The sequence below is a fragment of the Caretta caretta genome, chromosome 9, assembly GCF_965140235.1.
Source record: "Caretta caretta isolate rCarCar2 chromosome 9, rCarCar1.hap1, whole genome shotgun sequence".
NCBI classification, from domain to species: Eukaryota; Metazoa; Chordata; order Testudines; family Cheloniidae; genus Caretta; species Caretta caretta.
The window spans coordinates 59,253,463-59,269,290 of NC_134214.1; the positions used below are offsets into that span (position 1 = coordinate 59,253,463).

The 15,828-nt window shown below is 44.7% G+C and overlaps 1 protein-coding gene across 8 annotated transcripts in view; it reads left to right on the forward strand.

Annotated features, from left to right (window-relative positions):
• The window catches only part of HDAC8 (histone deacetylase 8), a 156,097-nt gene that overhangs the window by 70,218 nt on the left and 70,051 nt on the right, over window positions 1-15,828 (forward strand). For 7 of the 8 annotated variants that reach the window (XM_048863416.2, XM_048863408.2, XM_048863418.2 and 4 more), the window contains 2 exons: window positions 397-569; window positions 2,429-2,523. In XM_048863416.2, coding sequence (XP_048719373.1) covers window positions 397-569; window positions 2,429-2,523 — 268 coding nt within the window. Of the gene's footprint in view, window positions 1-396; window positions 570-2,428; window positions 2,524-7,114; window positions 7,214-15,828 lie in introns of those variants that run through there. The other variant, XM_048863417.2, reaches the window with a different exon arrangement.

The following is a 15,828-nucleotide window of genomic DNA, read 5'->3' on the forward strand; positions in this document are numbered from 1 at the left end:
GCCGAGGTAAAAGTGTTTTTTTTTCCCCCAGAAATGTGGGCTAAGAGTGGTCTCTGGACCACAGTTTTGGAGCCTCTGGCCTGGATCTTTGTTGGTATATATGGTACTGCAAAATCACTTCCCATTTTCTTACTGTTTTTAGGCCCTTTTAGTGTGCAGTGTGACTGAAGAGCAGAGTCCAGGTCTACCATGCCTGCCATAACTTTGACCAAAGTGACATTTTTGGAAATAAGAAAGTACTTCTCTGCTCAGAATGTAAAGCCTAGCCAGTGATTGGAAAGGCAAAGTAACAATGTGCTGTAGCTGGCTGAAGTGGTCTGCACATACCACACTGTCTCAACGTTCCATGGAGGTGTGGCCATTTGTGGGAACTCCGTTTTGTTTTATTGCATGCAGTGTGTTGAAGGAGGTGTACATGGCATTCAACCCGGAAGCAGTAGTTCTGCAGCTGGGAGCGGATACGATAGCCGGGGACCCCATGTGTTCATTTAACATGACTCCAGTGGGGATTGGCAAGTGTCTGAAGTACATTCTCCAGTGGCAGCTGGCTACTCTCATCCTGGGAGGAGGTAAGTGCATGAGAGGCTTATTCTGCTCTTCAAGTAACAGGTTAATACGGTTTGCTCCCCTGAGGCTGCTCTTTGAAAGTGAGCCCCTCTGCTTCTGAAAGCGGCATCATTTGAGAAGGGCAGCTGAAGAAATTGAGCACGCATAGCATAAGGGGGGCACTGTATAGCTGGTGCAGTGCTATTTGTACACAGACTTCAACTCTTTGGTACCAACAAGTCCAAGTCTCAATTCCTGACTCCGAGATTCTGGGTTAAAGGTTGCTTGGCCCCTCCAGAGATCAGAAGCTGTTAACCCCAGTGACCTCTGACCCTGTCTGCTCAATGCCAGCTTTGAGTCCCAGCTCTCATGATCTGCACTGCGGGGCTTCTCTTTAAAAGTAAACATAATGCTCCCAGACCTACCTTGGGCATCTGGCAACGAATTATCTTTTTTGGATTCAGGCAGCGTTTGAATTTTTATCTGCTTTTTTCAGAATAAAGCAGAATTTTGATACCAGATGGAAGCCCCTTGAGTGCTTTTTCGCTTGTAGCACATTCTGCCGCTTGATATTACTAGCTGCTTGTCCAGTAGATGAGAAATAAGCAATTCCGTGTCAACAAAATGGGGCAATGGGGGAGCACTTTGTCCCAGGAAATCTCCTTAGCTTCTTTTGGAAGATGCCTTACCCACAGCATCAGCTGTTTGAGTAGCAGCTATCATTTTGGGGGCTCAGTTGTATCATTTAAGGGATATCATCAAGTACAATAGATTGGGCCTAAAATTTGACCTGGCTACTGCTAGTTGTGTTGTGACTGTTCTGTGTTAAAGCCAGCTGTGAGCATGAGGAGGCGAGGCACAGAGAATTTTGTTTTACCTACCACTTCTTGCCAAGAAATGAGGAAAACTAGCCACTGTCTTAGGGAAAATAACAAAACTGAGTATCCCCGATGACTCCATTCTCAGCAGGGAGATTGATGTTTGCCAGAAGGCAAAGAGGGACAGAGTTTGTGAAACTGTTTTCAATCTCCCAAAGTGGAGTTTTGATTAAGTTACTCTTCATTTTTTGTAAGAACTCCTCAACGTTTCTGACGGTTATTTGAATGGAAGGAGTCCCCTTGCACAAAGTAAGGACATCAGCGGTGCTGACTGCAAACAGATTGGTGCTTTTGACTAGCTGAGCCCCAGAATGAGCCCTACTAGGGAGTTTGTGTTAATTTGGGGCTGCTCAGATGCTGAACCTACTCACAGGTTGTTTCACCACTTTAATTGGCTTCATATTTTGATTACTACTTTTAAATAAGAGTAAATTCTCCTCCAGAGGGATTCTTGCTCAGAAGGTGGCACCGATGGAAATTTTATCAGCAAATGATCAGTGTTGCTTATCCTTGATTTCATATTGGGTCACAAGCTAAGGTTAAAAGTGAGATCCCAAACTACTGTACCTGATTAGTCTGCTCAGCTCCACTCACGTTAACTCCTTCCATGCTGAGCCTGAGCATCTCTCTCCCCACCATGTCACCTTTGGAAATCTTGACCCTTGGAGTCAAAGGCTTGCAGCTTACAGGTATCTCTTGAAGCCAGATCTGGAGGAGTGGATGATATTGCATGTGAAATTGCTGAGATGACCTGTGGGTTCAATTTTGCAAGTCTCCCTTCTTAGTACAGGTGATTAACTGCTTTAACTTAGCCCTATACATCCAACAGGTGCAAAATACAGTTACTATGCATAACTTTGGAAGACCAAATAAAAAGTCTTATTCATATGCATTGCAGATATAAAGTCTCTTGCTTCTCAACAATGCATTCCTTTCATTAAAACTGTCTCTCTCATTCTCTCTCCCTCTTCCCTTCCTAATTTCACTATTCTTGCTGGAGACAGGAGGCTATAACCTTGCCAACACAGCCCGCTGCTGGACATACTTGACTGGGGTCATCCTGGGGAGAACGCTACCCTCCGAGATCCCAGATCACGAGGTAAGGCTCTGACAAACCATCCCTTCTCCTAGAATGAGAGCTGAGTCATTCCACCTAATCAAAACGGCATCCTTGCCACTCAATACTGTTTTGTTGAGAGACGCTCCTGTAACAATAACACACTGTCCCAGCAGCATAGTGGGCTCTTGTTCCCAAAACCCGAGACCATCTGTATCTTTTTACAAGGGATCTTGGAAGCCAGTCGGTTTCAGAGAGGGCTTCACCTGTTTGCACAAAGAGCTCTTTGGGATATGCACATATTTTCACCAGAAAAAAGTAAGCCCTCTCTCAAGTTAAATTTAGTCTTGTTTTCCCTGGATTTATAGAAAGTTCCAGATGCAGCTTCCAAACTGTACTATTGCTATTCCAAAGGGTCATGTGGTCAGGTGTTGTTCTTTTAACACAAGCTATCTTGAAATGCATGATCTCAACAATGGTATCCTAAAGTGTTAAACAGGGCAAGGGGATCAGCTTGAACAAATGCTGTCTAGATAAAATTTTACACCTTCCAATCTGTTTGTTGAACCCAGATAACTAGGTGTTTCTTCCCAAGCCACATGCCTCAGTGCGCTTCCGTTCCTACATCAAAGTTCAGTGCTAGCAACCCTACCAAAAGAAACCAGTGTGTTCAGCCCGGCCCTACAATAACAGCACAGTACTTGGCACCTCTGCAGTGCCTTTTGTCTTGAGGATCTAACCAACCAGTATGCGTAGAATGAGGTAAAGAGCAAATGCATGGAAAGGAAATGGATTTCAGATTCAAGCTTGAAAGAGGTGATAAGCAATTATAAGGCTTATGAAGCCTTTTTAAGTGTGTCCTTTTTAAATGTGAACCTCTGATCACAGCTGGGGAACATTTGAGTGAACCTTGAGTATACATGGAGAGTAAATAAGGTACTATTTCAGGAATTAACAGGTATCTGTCATTATCTTTTTTTCTTGTTAATCTGAATATTCAGCATTTAATGATTTCTAAACAGTACTGAGGGATTAGTGTAATGCAGAAATGAAACAGTTGGAGGATGTTTCTGTGCATATAATGTTGCGACATTTGGCTCCAGGCCTTATGACTTCTTAATCTGAACAAGCTTGTCCGGGGAATGGGTTATGAAAAGTGGGGTGCTTTGCCTGCAAGGTAGGATTGCTCTGAGTTTAGGGTGTGAAATTGGCCAGACCAGATCAGCAGCAGATTCCTGTTGTAGCATTACAGTGCTTGTAATTTTCAAGGGTTGACATTAAGTTGATGTTCAAAGAGCGGTCTTGAATGCATGTTCCCAGATGGGTGTGCTTGGAGGTGACCCTAGATCACAGTGTTTGGAGAGGCATGGGATCTGGAGGAGGAGTTGCATTGGCTGCCCAGCAGACATCCCCATTCCAGTTGTAGAGCCATCAGCTCAGCTTAAGAATTCTAAGCAGGTTTTCTGCAGCAAGTTCTTTGATCTCAATGCCTGCCAGGAGCATCATGTGTGGCTGTCAGATCATGAAAAGGATGGTAGTAAAAGAATCTCTACATTTCAGTGTGGTGTGTCCACCAACTGGTTCAGCCAACAAACCAGCTGTTGATTGGCAGAAGAAGTATAGAATCTGTTTCTTTGTAAACTGTGTTTCCAAATCTAAGACCCTAGGAATGATCACAGTGTGAAGGTGCACTGATACTTCTAGTCTGATAGCCCTGCTAACATATCAGTACTTCTACTTTCTTACATCCTATTTCTCAAGTTCAGCTATTTCTCCTTAATGCTTTCTGACACTCTATATTCATGTCTCCTCTCATACTGTCCCCAGTGCCCAGAACAGCCTCTCTTTCTGGACATGAAGCGGTTTCCCTCTCTGCTTAAAGCCCACTCCGATGACCTAGGTTTCCATTGCCAATCAGCTGAGGCAGCGTTCTTGTACCCTAGTCTTTGTATTGCACCATTTATACTGTAAACTGTTCAGGCCAAGGAACGTGACTATGATGCCTTATTTAAACGCCAGGTAAATTGGCTGAAAAATCATGAATAAAGCTATGAAACACCTAGATGAACAGAGCATGGAGTGAAAGGATTTACTTTTGCAGAAACTGCGTCTCAACTCCATCAATCTATTAGAATACACTTGTGTGTCATCAAAATAGTGGATAAAGTTGAGTCAATTACATTTGTTTGGATTTTTAAATTTACTTTTAAAAAGCTTTTGACAAAGTCCCTCACAAGAAGCTATTAAAGAAAGATGAAGTACTGTCATTGGTCAAATGTTGGCTGAGGTGATGAAACCAGTGTGAAGAAATGGTCTATTGTAATCATGCAGAAGGCTAGCAGCAGCATGCCTGCCACAAGGTCACATACCAGGACTCCTTTTATTGAATATCTGTAATGATCTAGAAAAAGAGGGTGAGCAATAAATTGACAAAATTTGTAGGTGACATAATTATTTAGGTTAATTGAAAGCAGAGAAGACCAAAGAGCTGCAGAAGGACCTAACCAGGCTAAGTGAATGAACAATACAATGCATTTGTCAACAATGAATTTCAGCTACCAAAGTGACGTGCAACTAGTCATTCCAACTATTCCTTGCCTACACATAATCACACAGGAAAAAAGACTTGGGCATCTTTATGGCTTGCTGAATGAAAGTATTTGCTCAGTTGTATAGCAGGGCCAAAGAAGTAAATAAAGTTAGGATGATATTAAAAATGTTTAGAATCAGTGATACTGTGTTAAATTATGGCCTCCTCCATCTCAGAAAGAGCAGAAATGGAGGGGTCAGAGTTGTTCCATCAATGTGGTTAGAGGACTGGGAAAACATTCATATGAAGAGATCAAAATGATTGGGTCAGTTTAGGGATTTGTTGAATATGAGGGGAGATACAGATGGGAAGAGAGAAAGAGATTCTGTACATTGATTCTTTCTGGGAGGTGTTCTGAGACCATGGTGATGGGCATCATGTAAGGACCTAAGTAGAGCCATGATTACATTAAGTAGGATAAATGTAACGGGTATGAAACCATCTGGCTTCAGAACACAAACTGACCACTCAATGACAGGGGTCAAGTAAGAAAAGTTCCCCATGGGCAGGTTTATTCCATAATTGTCCGCTACGGGGTTTCTTGCACTTTTTTCCAAAGGGTTTGACACATGCCACTGCTGAAGACAGGATTGTTGATTATAGTGCAGTTCCTATGTAATCTGTAAAGTCCCATGCATGTCCTACGGCTGTCTGGTATAAGTAAATCTCTTATATTGGAATAGACCAGTGAGCCAGCTAGCCTGCTAGTATCCTCTCTCTGAGAATGGCTAATCCTGGATGCTTCAGAGGAAGGAATTCTTTAAAAAGTGCATCTATTTGTGTGATGCTATCTGGGAGGGAGGGTGAGTGTGATCAGCTGGGAATCAGTTTTTTGCCCTGAAGCATGAAGATTGAGAGCCCTGATTTTTATTCTCACTAGACGGCAGATGCTGTTTTTCATATAAATGCATAATCCTGTTTTGAAACTGTAAGCAGTTTGCATCAATAATATCCTGCAGCCCAGAGCTCCCTAGGCTAATGATTATATTTCCTTTGCAAGGATTTCCTTTTTCAGTTTTTAAATATACATTTCCAGTTCTCCCCATCAGAGATTGCATGTGTTTCTAGCTCTTGAACTATAACCAAGAGCAACAATTTCTGCAACTGACGGTCTTGACAAGAAGTCTGAAAGATTTTGTTTGTTTTTTTTAACATCACCCGCGCACTTTCCACCTCTCCCTGCTGAACAGGATCATTTGCAGGTGGACACTAAACTGGGAGGAGTGGTAGATACTCTGGAGGGTAGGGATAGGATACAGAGGGACCTAGACAAATTAGAGGATTGGGCCAAAAAAAGAAATCTGATGGGGTTCAACAAAGACAAGTGCAAAAATGATTAGGGGGCCGGAGCACATGACTTTTGAGGAGAGGCTGAGGGAACCGGACTTCTTTAGTCTGCAGAAAAGAAGAATGAGGGGGGATTTGATAGCTGCTTTCAACTACCTAAAAGGGGATTCTAAAGAGGATGGATCTAGACTGTTCTCAGTGATACCAGATGACAGAACAAGGAGTAATGGTCTCAAGTTGCAGTGGGGGGAGGTTTAGGTTGGATATTAGGAAAAACTTTTTCACTAGGAGGGTGGTGAAGCACTGGAATGGGTTACCTAGGGAGGTGGTGGAATCTCCTTCCTTAGAGGTTTTTACGGCCCGGCTTGACAAAGCCCTGTCTGGGATGATTTAGTTGGGGATTGGTCCTGCTTCCAGCAGGGGGTTGGACTAGATGACATCCTGAGGTCCCTTCCAATCCTTATATTCTATGATTCCAAAATGCTGAGCATAGTATTTATTTGGCTAAGAGTAAAGGTCCTGCCTGTGCTTTCGTATTGGGTAGTGGAAGATCATGTGCACTGAAGCTGAGATGTCCAACCCTTGACCATTGAAGAGCCATACTGTCAACTTGTTATAAATCTGGGGGTCTCACCTAATAAGCATAGGGTAACTCACATACCACCTGCTCTTATATTTAGTACATAAATGATGTTTATAAACATTATGCATCCTAGCATGCAGTATTGACTCACAATGTGATCATCCTCTTTCCAGATCCAGATGGAGCCTGTTTCTTCAAACCATTTTACCAAGCCACACTGTGTGCACCCTCTCAGTATAGCTTCTTGGGGGCAGTGAGCCAGTCAACAGGAATCTTTTAAAATGTCTTTCATTAGCCTACTTCAGGTCCTGAACAAAAACATGAACTGAAAGTGCTAATGTTGCAGACTTGATTAACAAGAGAAGCGTGTTCAGTGACTCAATTGTTTGCATTACTGATTGCAAGTATCCAGGCAGAGAAGCGTGTGGAGAAGGAAAGCACATGCATCAGTGTGCTAGGCTATTTGCTAAACCTATAAGATGGCTGGATCCCTGCTTTAAGGAATTTAAAATGTAAATTACAGAGGGCCTAGTATAGGCATGAAATATACCAGAGGAAGGTGCAGTCTCAAATGAGTTTTAATGAGCTCTCAGCCAAGCATCTTGTGGCCTATGTGCTACATCATGTCCTTTCAGGGCTTATTTAGCAAGACAAACCTTGAAAAGTAGATCTTGCTGCACGGGACAGTGTGTTCATTCTGCACCTGCGGTGACTGAATTGTTTGCATTACTGATTGCAAGTATCCAGGCAGCAGCAAACCTGCAAGCATTCAGTACCAGGGCCACAAAGCAGCTTTAGTGGGGCGTATTGAGCTCTGCATGTGGGGGGATATGGGGGGTGGGGGAGGATGTTGGCATCTTATTGAAAGATCTTATTGAAAGGGTCCGACAGCCAGTGACCATCACAGGGGGAGGTAATAATATAGGGCACTTCTACTGCAGGAGGAGGTCCTGTGGCAGACAAAGTCACTGTAGCCAGTTTGTATAGGTCTTCATTCTTTTATTCAATCTTTTGTGCTCTTTTCATGACCAGGGATCAAAGAAACACTGCTGTGGTCCTGCTAAGATACCACAAACAGAACCTAGTCATTTTACTGAGGCGCCCCCTCCCCTTCTCCCAGAGCCCCGGGGAGCAGCAGCTCAGCACTGTCTGGGGAACAAAAGAGACTTTGTACCTGCTGAATAAACTCCACTCCACTCCCCACTCTACCAGCTGCCACTGTGCTCCCAGAAGTGAGCAAACAGGAGGCCTGCCTTTCCAAGACCACGCAAGGGGTTTGGGGCGGGGAAGAGAGAGATTTGCATTTAGGATGACCAAAAAAAAAAAAAAAAGCCATCACAAAGCCTGATTGTACGCATAGTGTAGTCCTTTTGTTGTTTCTTCTGTGTGTGTTGGGGCTTGTTCTAGTGTCTCCTTGCTGCTTGGCGCCTTCTACCTATGAGGCTGGCTAGCCCCTGGGATTGCATTTTAAAAAATGAAACTATTCAATGAGGGTGAGGCAAATGGGGAGCCCTCTTCGGAAGTCAACTTTTCTGCCCCACCACTGGGCGAACTTTCATTCTAACTGTGCACAACATGTCTGGGACTTTCCTTCTACTGAGCTACAAATGGAGTTTCCTTTATATCTCAGCTCACTGCAAGGGGGATTGATCTCTTACTTCCTGTCCTATACCTGTGCAACCTTAATTCAGGCCCCTTGTGCATACACATTATGATGCAGTCTTTAGTTATTATTATTTAGTATTTTCCACTGAATGCATCCGATGAAGTGAGCTGTAGCTCATGAAAGCTTATGCTCAAATAAATTTGTTAGTCTCTAAGGTGCCACAAGCACTCCTTTTCTTTTTTCTTTAGTTACATGATTACATACTGTTTTTTCCACAGGGACCCTACCTTGTGGGCTTTTTCTGTGAGCCATAGAGAGAGTAAATTGTGGGTGTCTGATGTGAGATTCCTAGGACTTAATTTTACAGACTACTTAGCATTACATAGCACTTTATATTTTCAAAGCACAGCTTCTATTGATTTCAGCTGCAAGTGCTCAGCACTTCTGTAAATCAGATCCCTTTCTCTTCCCACAGTCCTCTCCCTCATTCATGACGCACCTTCCAACTTCTGCAACAAGCAAGGCAGGGATCCTACAGACAGCAGCCTTCTTCAGGTCACAGCCCCAGTGTCGCCCCAGAGCACTATCCGTCCTGGATGCTTAATGAGGCGGGGGGCCTGTGGAAAAATAGTATCCATAAAACAAATCCAGAGAAGTGAGGTCTAAATTGATGTGAGTGTTTGCACCACTTTAATTGAATCACTTTAAACCAGTGTGACTTCTGCATGTCCACCATCCCTAAGAACTGTGCTGCTCGATAGACCTCTTCCATACAGCCAGCATTTGAAGAGGGCAGTAGTTAGCCCTATGACTAATTGGAATATAGTGGCATTGGGCCCACCCTGCTAAACCTAGGAGTCCACACGTAGCATTTAGGTCACTCTCTGCATGGAAAAATGTTTTTATTAGGAGTGACAGAGCAAGACTGAAGGTTGCCAGCAGGTAAAATTGAGCTGGTAACAATCACTAATGGCTTCTCTAAAAACCAGGTTCACTGAAATTAGAGATTTGGGGAGACGGAGGGAAGCATACTGGGGTAGGTCTTATCTAGCCCTCCCCGCCAGAGCGAACTCTGGCCACTGCATGAATGATCTCGTTAGTTGACTCTCTAGGGCTTTATTCAGTTTTAGATGATGGAAGCAATGAGGTTTCCACCACTTCCCTTAGGAAAATATTCCTCCTTTGAAAAGATTTCCGTAACAGGAAATGCTCAGATATGCTGCTTGATTCACTTTGTTTAATTTCATCCTACTATCCCGTTCCCTCTTGGACCAAACTGTCCTTTGTGTTTATACCCTTCACATCTCCACCATCTCTTTGTTGTTCAGTGCGCACTCCATTCTAACCTTTCCTCCACCAGTAAATCTTTCTTTCTTTTTTTCTCTCTTTCTTTCAAATCAACATTGTGATTTAATAGTTATACTTTTTTGTGGACAAATAAAATGTGACGTGTGCATCTGCTCCTGATGAACCTGGGAATGACTCCTCCCTCCTGTCAACTTGCAGTTTAATCTACAGGACACTGGGCAACGGGTACACTGGAATTTCCATTAGGAGGAAGCTCATCAGTGTTCTGAACTCCTGCTACTGCACAGAAAAGTTAATGATGATGTCAGAATAGTGGGAGTGATATTTTCCTAGCTAACCAGAGAGCTGTCCTTGGCCATTTCTGACCACTCTGTCCCTGCCTGGCTGAGTCTGTCTGGCAAAAAGATTTTGTACTAGGGCTGCAGCAGCAATAAAATGCCCACTTTATTGACACAGCTTTTAACATATACAGGTTAATGGTAACATAAGACCTGGCTTCCAGAGCAACACCACTTCTAAAACTCAGGAGCTTTGCTACTGAACCCTAAGAGATGGGCAGTTGTTTCCAAGGATGGAAAGCTCTGTAAATACAGCTACAGAACCCCCTGCAAGGTTCTTAGCAACTTTTGACAACTAATTAAAGACTGTTATCTTTAGAAGCTGCAAGGCCATTCCCGGCAGGATGGCAAGAGAGCAGAGATAATCTGCCTGTTCTGTGCAATCTTCATTTGGGCTAACAGGCTTCCTTCACCTACTGTACATCCCGTTCATCACAAGAGATCAAAAGATGCAACTCAGCCCCAGCAGCCTGTGGGTGTGTCTTCACTGCATCGTGAACTCAAGCCCTTACTCTGGTGTTGACACTATCCCAGCTCCTGTCCACACCCACAAACCTCTGACCTGAGGGGTGCTAGTGCTTTATACCCAGACTAGCTGGCTGAGCTGAGGATATGGGCTAGAGCCTGGGTGCAGCTTTCACTCAGGCTGGTAACCTGCCCACTTTGCAGTGAGGCTGCAGGCTAAGTCGCATGGATGCTGCTAGTCCTCTAGTGCTGCCTCACAATTCCCTCTGTGCCCAGAAGGACAGACATGTTCTTCCACAATTTGCTGGGAGATAATCATAGAGCAGCTCAGCTCACTGCAGCAAAAAGACCCATGGGATATGCCCCCAGCAGTCCTAGTGCCACCCAACATGGGCTCAGTGGAATGGGCGCACTCAGGCAGGGCTTTGCAATGTCTCTGCTCTCACCAAGCTAGGTTAGCCCAAGTGCTTAGAGCTGAGTGCCCGTCACCAGCATTAACGCTGCAGTGAAGCTATATCCTAGGGTGAAGCAATTCAAGTGTTGTTTGGGGTTTCTCCCCCCAGTCTGCTCTGTAGGTGCCCCTGAATGGAGAGGAGAGTTAGAGAGCTGGAGCCAGAGGACTCCTTACTGATGTAAGCTAGGGACTTGTTTACACAGGTCTTGCTACCTGTTTTAACTGTAGAGAAATTTCTTGTACAGACAAACCCTAAATCAGTACAAGCAAGTTGCAAACCAGTTGAGGTGTGTCCACATATGGGTTTGCACCAGATTAACTCAAATCAGTTTTTAAGAACAAGAACATAAGAATGGCCATACTGGGTCAGACCAATGGTCTGTCTAGCTCAGTATCCTGTCTTCCGTCAGTGGCCAATGCCACGTGCCCCAGAGGGAATGAACAGAACAGGTAATCATCAAGTGATCCATCCCCTGTTGCCCATTCCCAGCCACTGGCAAACTGAGGCTAGGGACACCATCCCTGCCCATCCTGGCTAGTAGCTATTGATTGACCTATCCTCCATGAACTTACCACTTCTTTTTTGAACCTTCTGGCAAAGAATTGCACAGGTTGACTGTGCATTGTGTGAAGAAATACTTCTTTCTGTTTGTTTTAAACCTGCTGCCTATTAATTTCATTTGGTGACTCCTAGTTCTTGTGTTATGAGGAGTAAATAATGCTTCCTTATTTACTGTCTCCACACCAGTCATGATTTTATAGACATCTATCATATCCCCCCTTAGTCATCTCTTTTCCAAGCTGAAAATCCCCAGTCTTTTTAATCTCTCCTCATACGAAAGCTATTCCATACCCGAATGGTTATGCTGTTTTAAAGTTACACAGGGGCAACCTTTGTGTGTAGGCCAGGTCCAAGTGATCTGTGTATACAGTAACTTGGAAAGAAAAGGGGCTTTTAGTTTTGCTAAGTCAGTGTGTGGTGGCATTGAGGAGAGCTGGAAGAAAGGCTTGGGCAATGAAGGGGATATGGGTGGGGAAGGGAGGGCAGAGGTGTTTAGCCAGATTAGGGTTTATTAACTTGAGTTGCGATGGACAGCTGAATGAGAGGTTTGCAGTGATGCTTCCCCATGTATCCTCACCTGTGGGAAGTGATTCAGAGCTGGATTCACAAGCTCTGTAGGTTGCAGCTGTCTCTCTAGGCAATGGTTTTGCACATCCAGCTGGTTTTCATAGTGAGTCACATGCTAGACTTCTTAGGGTTCATTGACTTAATTGTAGGGATCTAGGGCCAAACTTGAACATGATGTAAGTGGGTGCAGCTGCCTGGGATGTCTCTAGGCCAAGGTCAGCAGTAGTGTAAGTGACACAGTGGCTGTCTGGTGGCATAGTGCAGCTTGAATTTATTTGCCCATCCGGTGGGTTTGCAAAATTCATAATTTACCTGCTGCCAAGAGGGGTGGAGGTGCCTCAGGAGGAGCGGCCAAAGGAGGTATAAGATGAAGCAGATGCCCTCTCCTTATGCCATCCACTGTCTCAAGAAAGTTGAGGCCACGTTCAGGCCCTCTCATGCGCAGGCACAATTCTGGTTTCAGTGTTTCTGCTGGTTTTAATTGGTTTCAGTCATGGCTATTCTCAGATCACCAGTGTCAGCCATGTAGGGAAGCAGTTGGTCATCTCTTCCTTTCATCTCTAGGGATGGGCTTCTGCACTGCAGCACTGTGCTTCACAAAGGAATTGTTTCTGTCCAGCTGCCTGTGCTGAGGGGTTGGGCTCTCTGATCACAAGTTCTCCCAGGCTTCAGTTCGTGGTTGAGTTCCCCAAATGTTGTGATTAGATCTGGAATCCCGAAGTGCTTTGGGCTGGGCTAGCTTATGTGGTCACTGGATAAGTCGCATGCAAACAATCAGTTTTGGGTATTATCTAAGTCCCTGAAGTTTCCGTGCACCCCTCAGAGCTCTGTTCCCCTTGAAAGCTTGTCCTTCTCACCAACAGAAGTTGGTCCAATAAAAGATATTACCTCCCCCACCTTGTCACTCTAATGTCTCTGTTTAGTCCAGCATCTTGAAGGCAAATTCTTTCCCTGTCTGTCAGTTCTATAACCCTGATGAACAGCCACCAGTATTTCCCTTTACATGCAACCTGATCCGAAGGTGAATTCTCCAGCGTATACAAATCCAGGGCTGTGTCTGCTGCACAGGCAGGGAGGAGATGGGGGAACTTTCCATCCCCCTCTGAAATATCACGGGATGGGATGGTCATCCCGGGACAGACCATGCCACATGTGTTGGCAGCGTGCTTTAAAAAAAAATGCTAAACACCTCATTCTGAAGTGCCCCATATTCCATCGTCTTTCCCTCTGCAGATGAACTCTCCTTGCACTGGGCGGAAATAGGGCTGTTTTTATTTCATTTTTTCCTCTTGCTCACTGCAGGGCGAGGCAAATTCTCCTAAAAACTCCAACAAGAGAAACAGTCACATGCCGCCTCCCTCCCAAGCCAACACAAACATGCTGTCCCACAGGAGCATTGGCTGTTTTCTTTGCCTCTTCAGAGGATAGAGTTTACAACAGGAAGTGGCTCTGTGGTGTTTTCCAGCCATTGTTTTGCAACCCCTCAGCCAGTGCAGGAACTGATGCATCCGCCTGTCACTCAGAGGAAGAACAGTCGGCTGGAAACGTTGCTGATTGGTATTGTCTACCTGTCAGGGAGAAATTAATAGCCAAGACTAATAAACTAGTGGAGCTGTGGAAAAACTGGTTTGTATATTGGTTAGGACTTCTAAGCAGTCATTGGCGCACACAAGCCTAGAACTAACACCCAGTCAGGACCCTTGGAGAAATGGTGTCAGTTCAGAGAAGGAATATACAGGAGGGTTCAGCTTGGCAGTGTGTTGTGAAAGAAGAGAGATTTGGAGACTGTTAGATCACTCTTTAATATTCTTCAGTGCAATGAGATAGGAAAGCAAAAAGTAAAGGCCCCTTTCTGCCTGTTGAATGTAGTGGATACAGTGAAGTCCTCATGTGACTGGTGAAAATGCCATTCCTTCCACCTTTCTTAGCAGATCTTGTCCTTACCTATTTTCAATTTTCCCATTCGGTATGTACTCAGCAATGCTCTGGACTCTGAATTTTCTCATTCCAAGGAAAGAGATGATTTGGGGATGAGGATTAGGCATTGGCAAGACACACCTACCCTATTTCAGTACTTTCACCCAAAATGTTTGAGAAAGTTCACTTGAACTGTTCTTTTTCTTTCTTCTTTTGACGATTCTGCTTTTGCTTTTCCTGATTCCAGCAATAAATGACACAGGGCCAGGATTGCAGCATCTATCCTCACAATATTCCCAATCCAGTCGTCAGTATAAAGCACTGGGAGTTTCATGAATCTTCCAGCCCAGTTTGGAGAATTCAGCAGAGATTCTCAGCTTTGGGTGCTCATCTGAACCAGACCTCAGAGCCTTCTGAGATCAGCCGATCACTAGTCATGGCATGTTGATAAATACTGGCTGGGGATTTGCAGCAGGCTGTGTTCTGGCTTGATCTGCATAATCCTCTGTACTAAAGGAGCCTTTCACCCCTGGAGATGGCCCCTGCAGGCTGTGAGGCATTGTTGGGGTCAGGGTGGGACCGTTTATACAACTGCTGCCCACATCGTACTGCTCCCAAGAACAGATATTTCATTCTCCAGGGCTGTGAATCTGGCACTTATCACCAGCATTGACAAGAGGAAGCAAGTCAGAGCATAGTTTCAGAAGATGATAGAAGCCAATTCATATTAGCACTAATCTCTCCTAGGAGGCTCATTGCTGAAACCCTGTCTCCAGAGCTGTATGCAGTTTTGCTTTAGCATCTCAGTAGTGCTGATGCGCAGACAAAGGAGCAAAAAGTAAGGCATGTTGGCTCCTGTTGTCATAGGTACCTACATGAACTGCCTGTGATGGGAGAGGCAGGGAGCAGGGTGAGGAGCACAATGTACATTTCTACATTAGAGGCACCCACAGCTGTGAATGCTAGTAAGAAGAAAAGCCCATGCTTGCATGCCTTCAGGACCCCCTTTCATTTAAAGGGAGCAAGCTTGTAGTGCTAGAGACACCCAGATGCATTGGGTTGTTTGTCTAACTCTTAATAGTGAGGTGCTGCGTTGGACTCCAGCAGCATATGACCGTTTTCTGTAGGCAAGAAGGTGAGGTGACTTATTTTGATTCGGGTCTTTTAGGTTTAACAGTTAATTTAGACAATGCCCAGTTATGTATTGACCATGGATTCAGTGCATTGCTGTTTGGAGTGCAGCAAAGCCAGCCAAGCTCGTCCCACCAACTAATTTACATCAACTAGAGCAGGTAGCAGCTATCCTAGCCTTCCATATATAGGCACAGTATGAATTTCTCCATCTTGATCGGTGTGGCCTGGTGGCTTGGCTCAGCCAGGAACGTTGCACGATGCACCTCAGTGTTGAAGCTGACGATGGCTGTGCACTATTTGTCTGAGCTCACTGGGCTGTCTGGACTTAGAGCACCATGCATGTAACTGTCACAGATGTATCTCCAAAATGGCTCAACCCTGAATCTACCCAGCACTCACTCTTACGATGCAGCCTGAACTTGGAATGGATGTCCAGGGCTACACCATTGGGAACTCAGATCATACTGGGGTTGTAATGCAAGGACTCTCCTGTTCTTTCATTCCACCAATGGCCAAACAGATGTATTATTAATGGA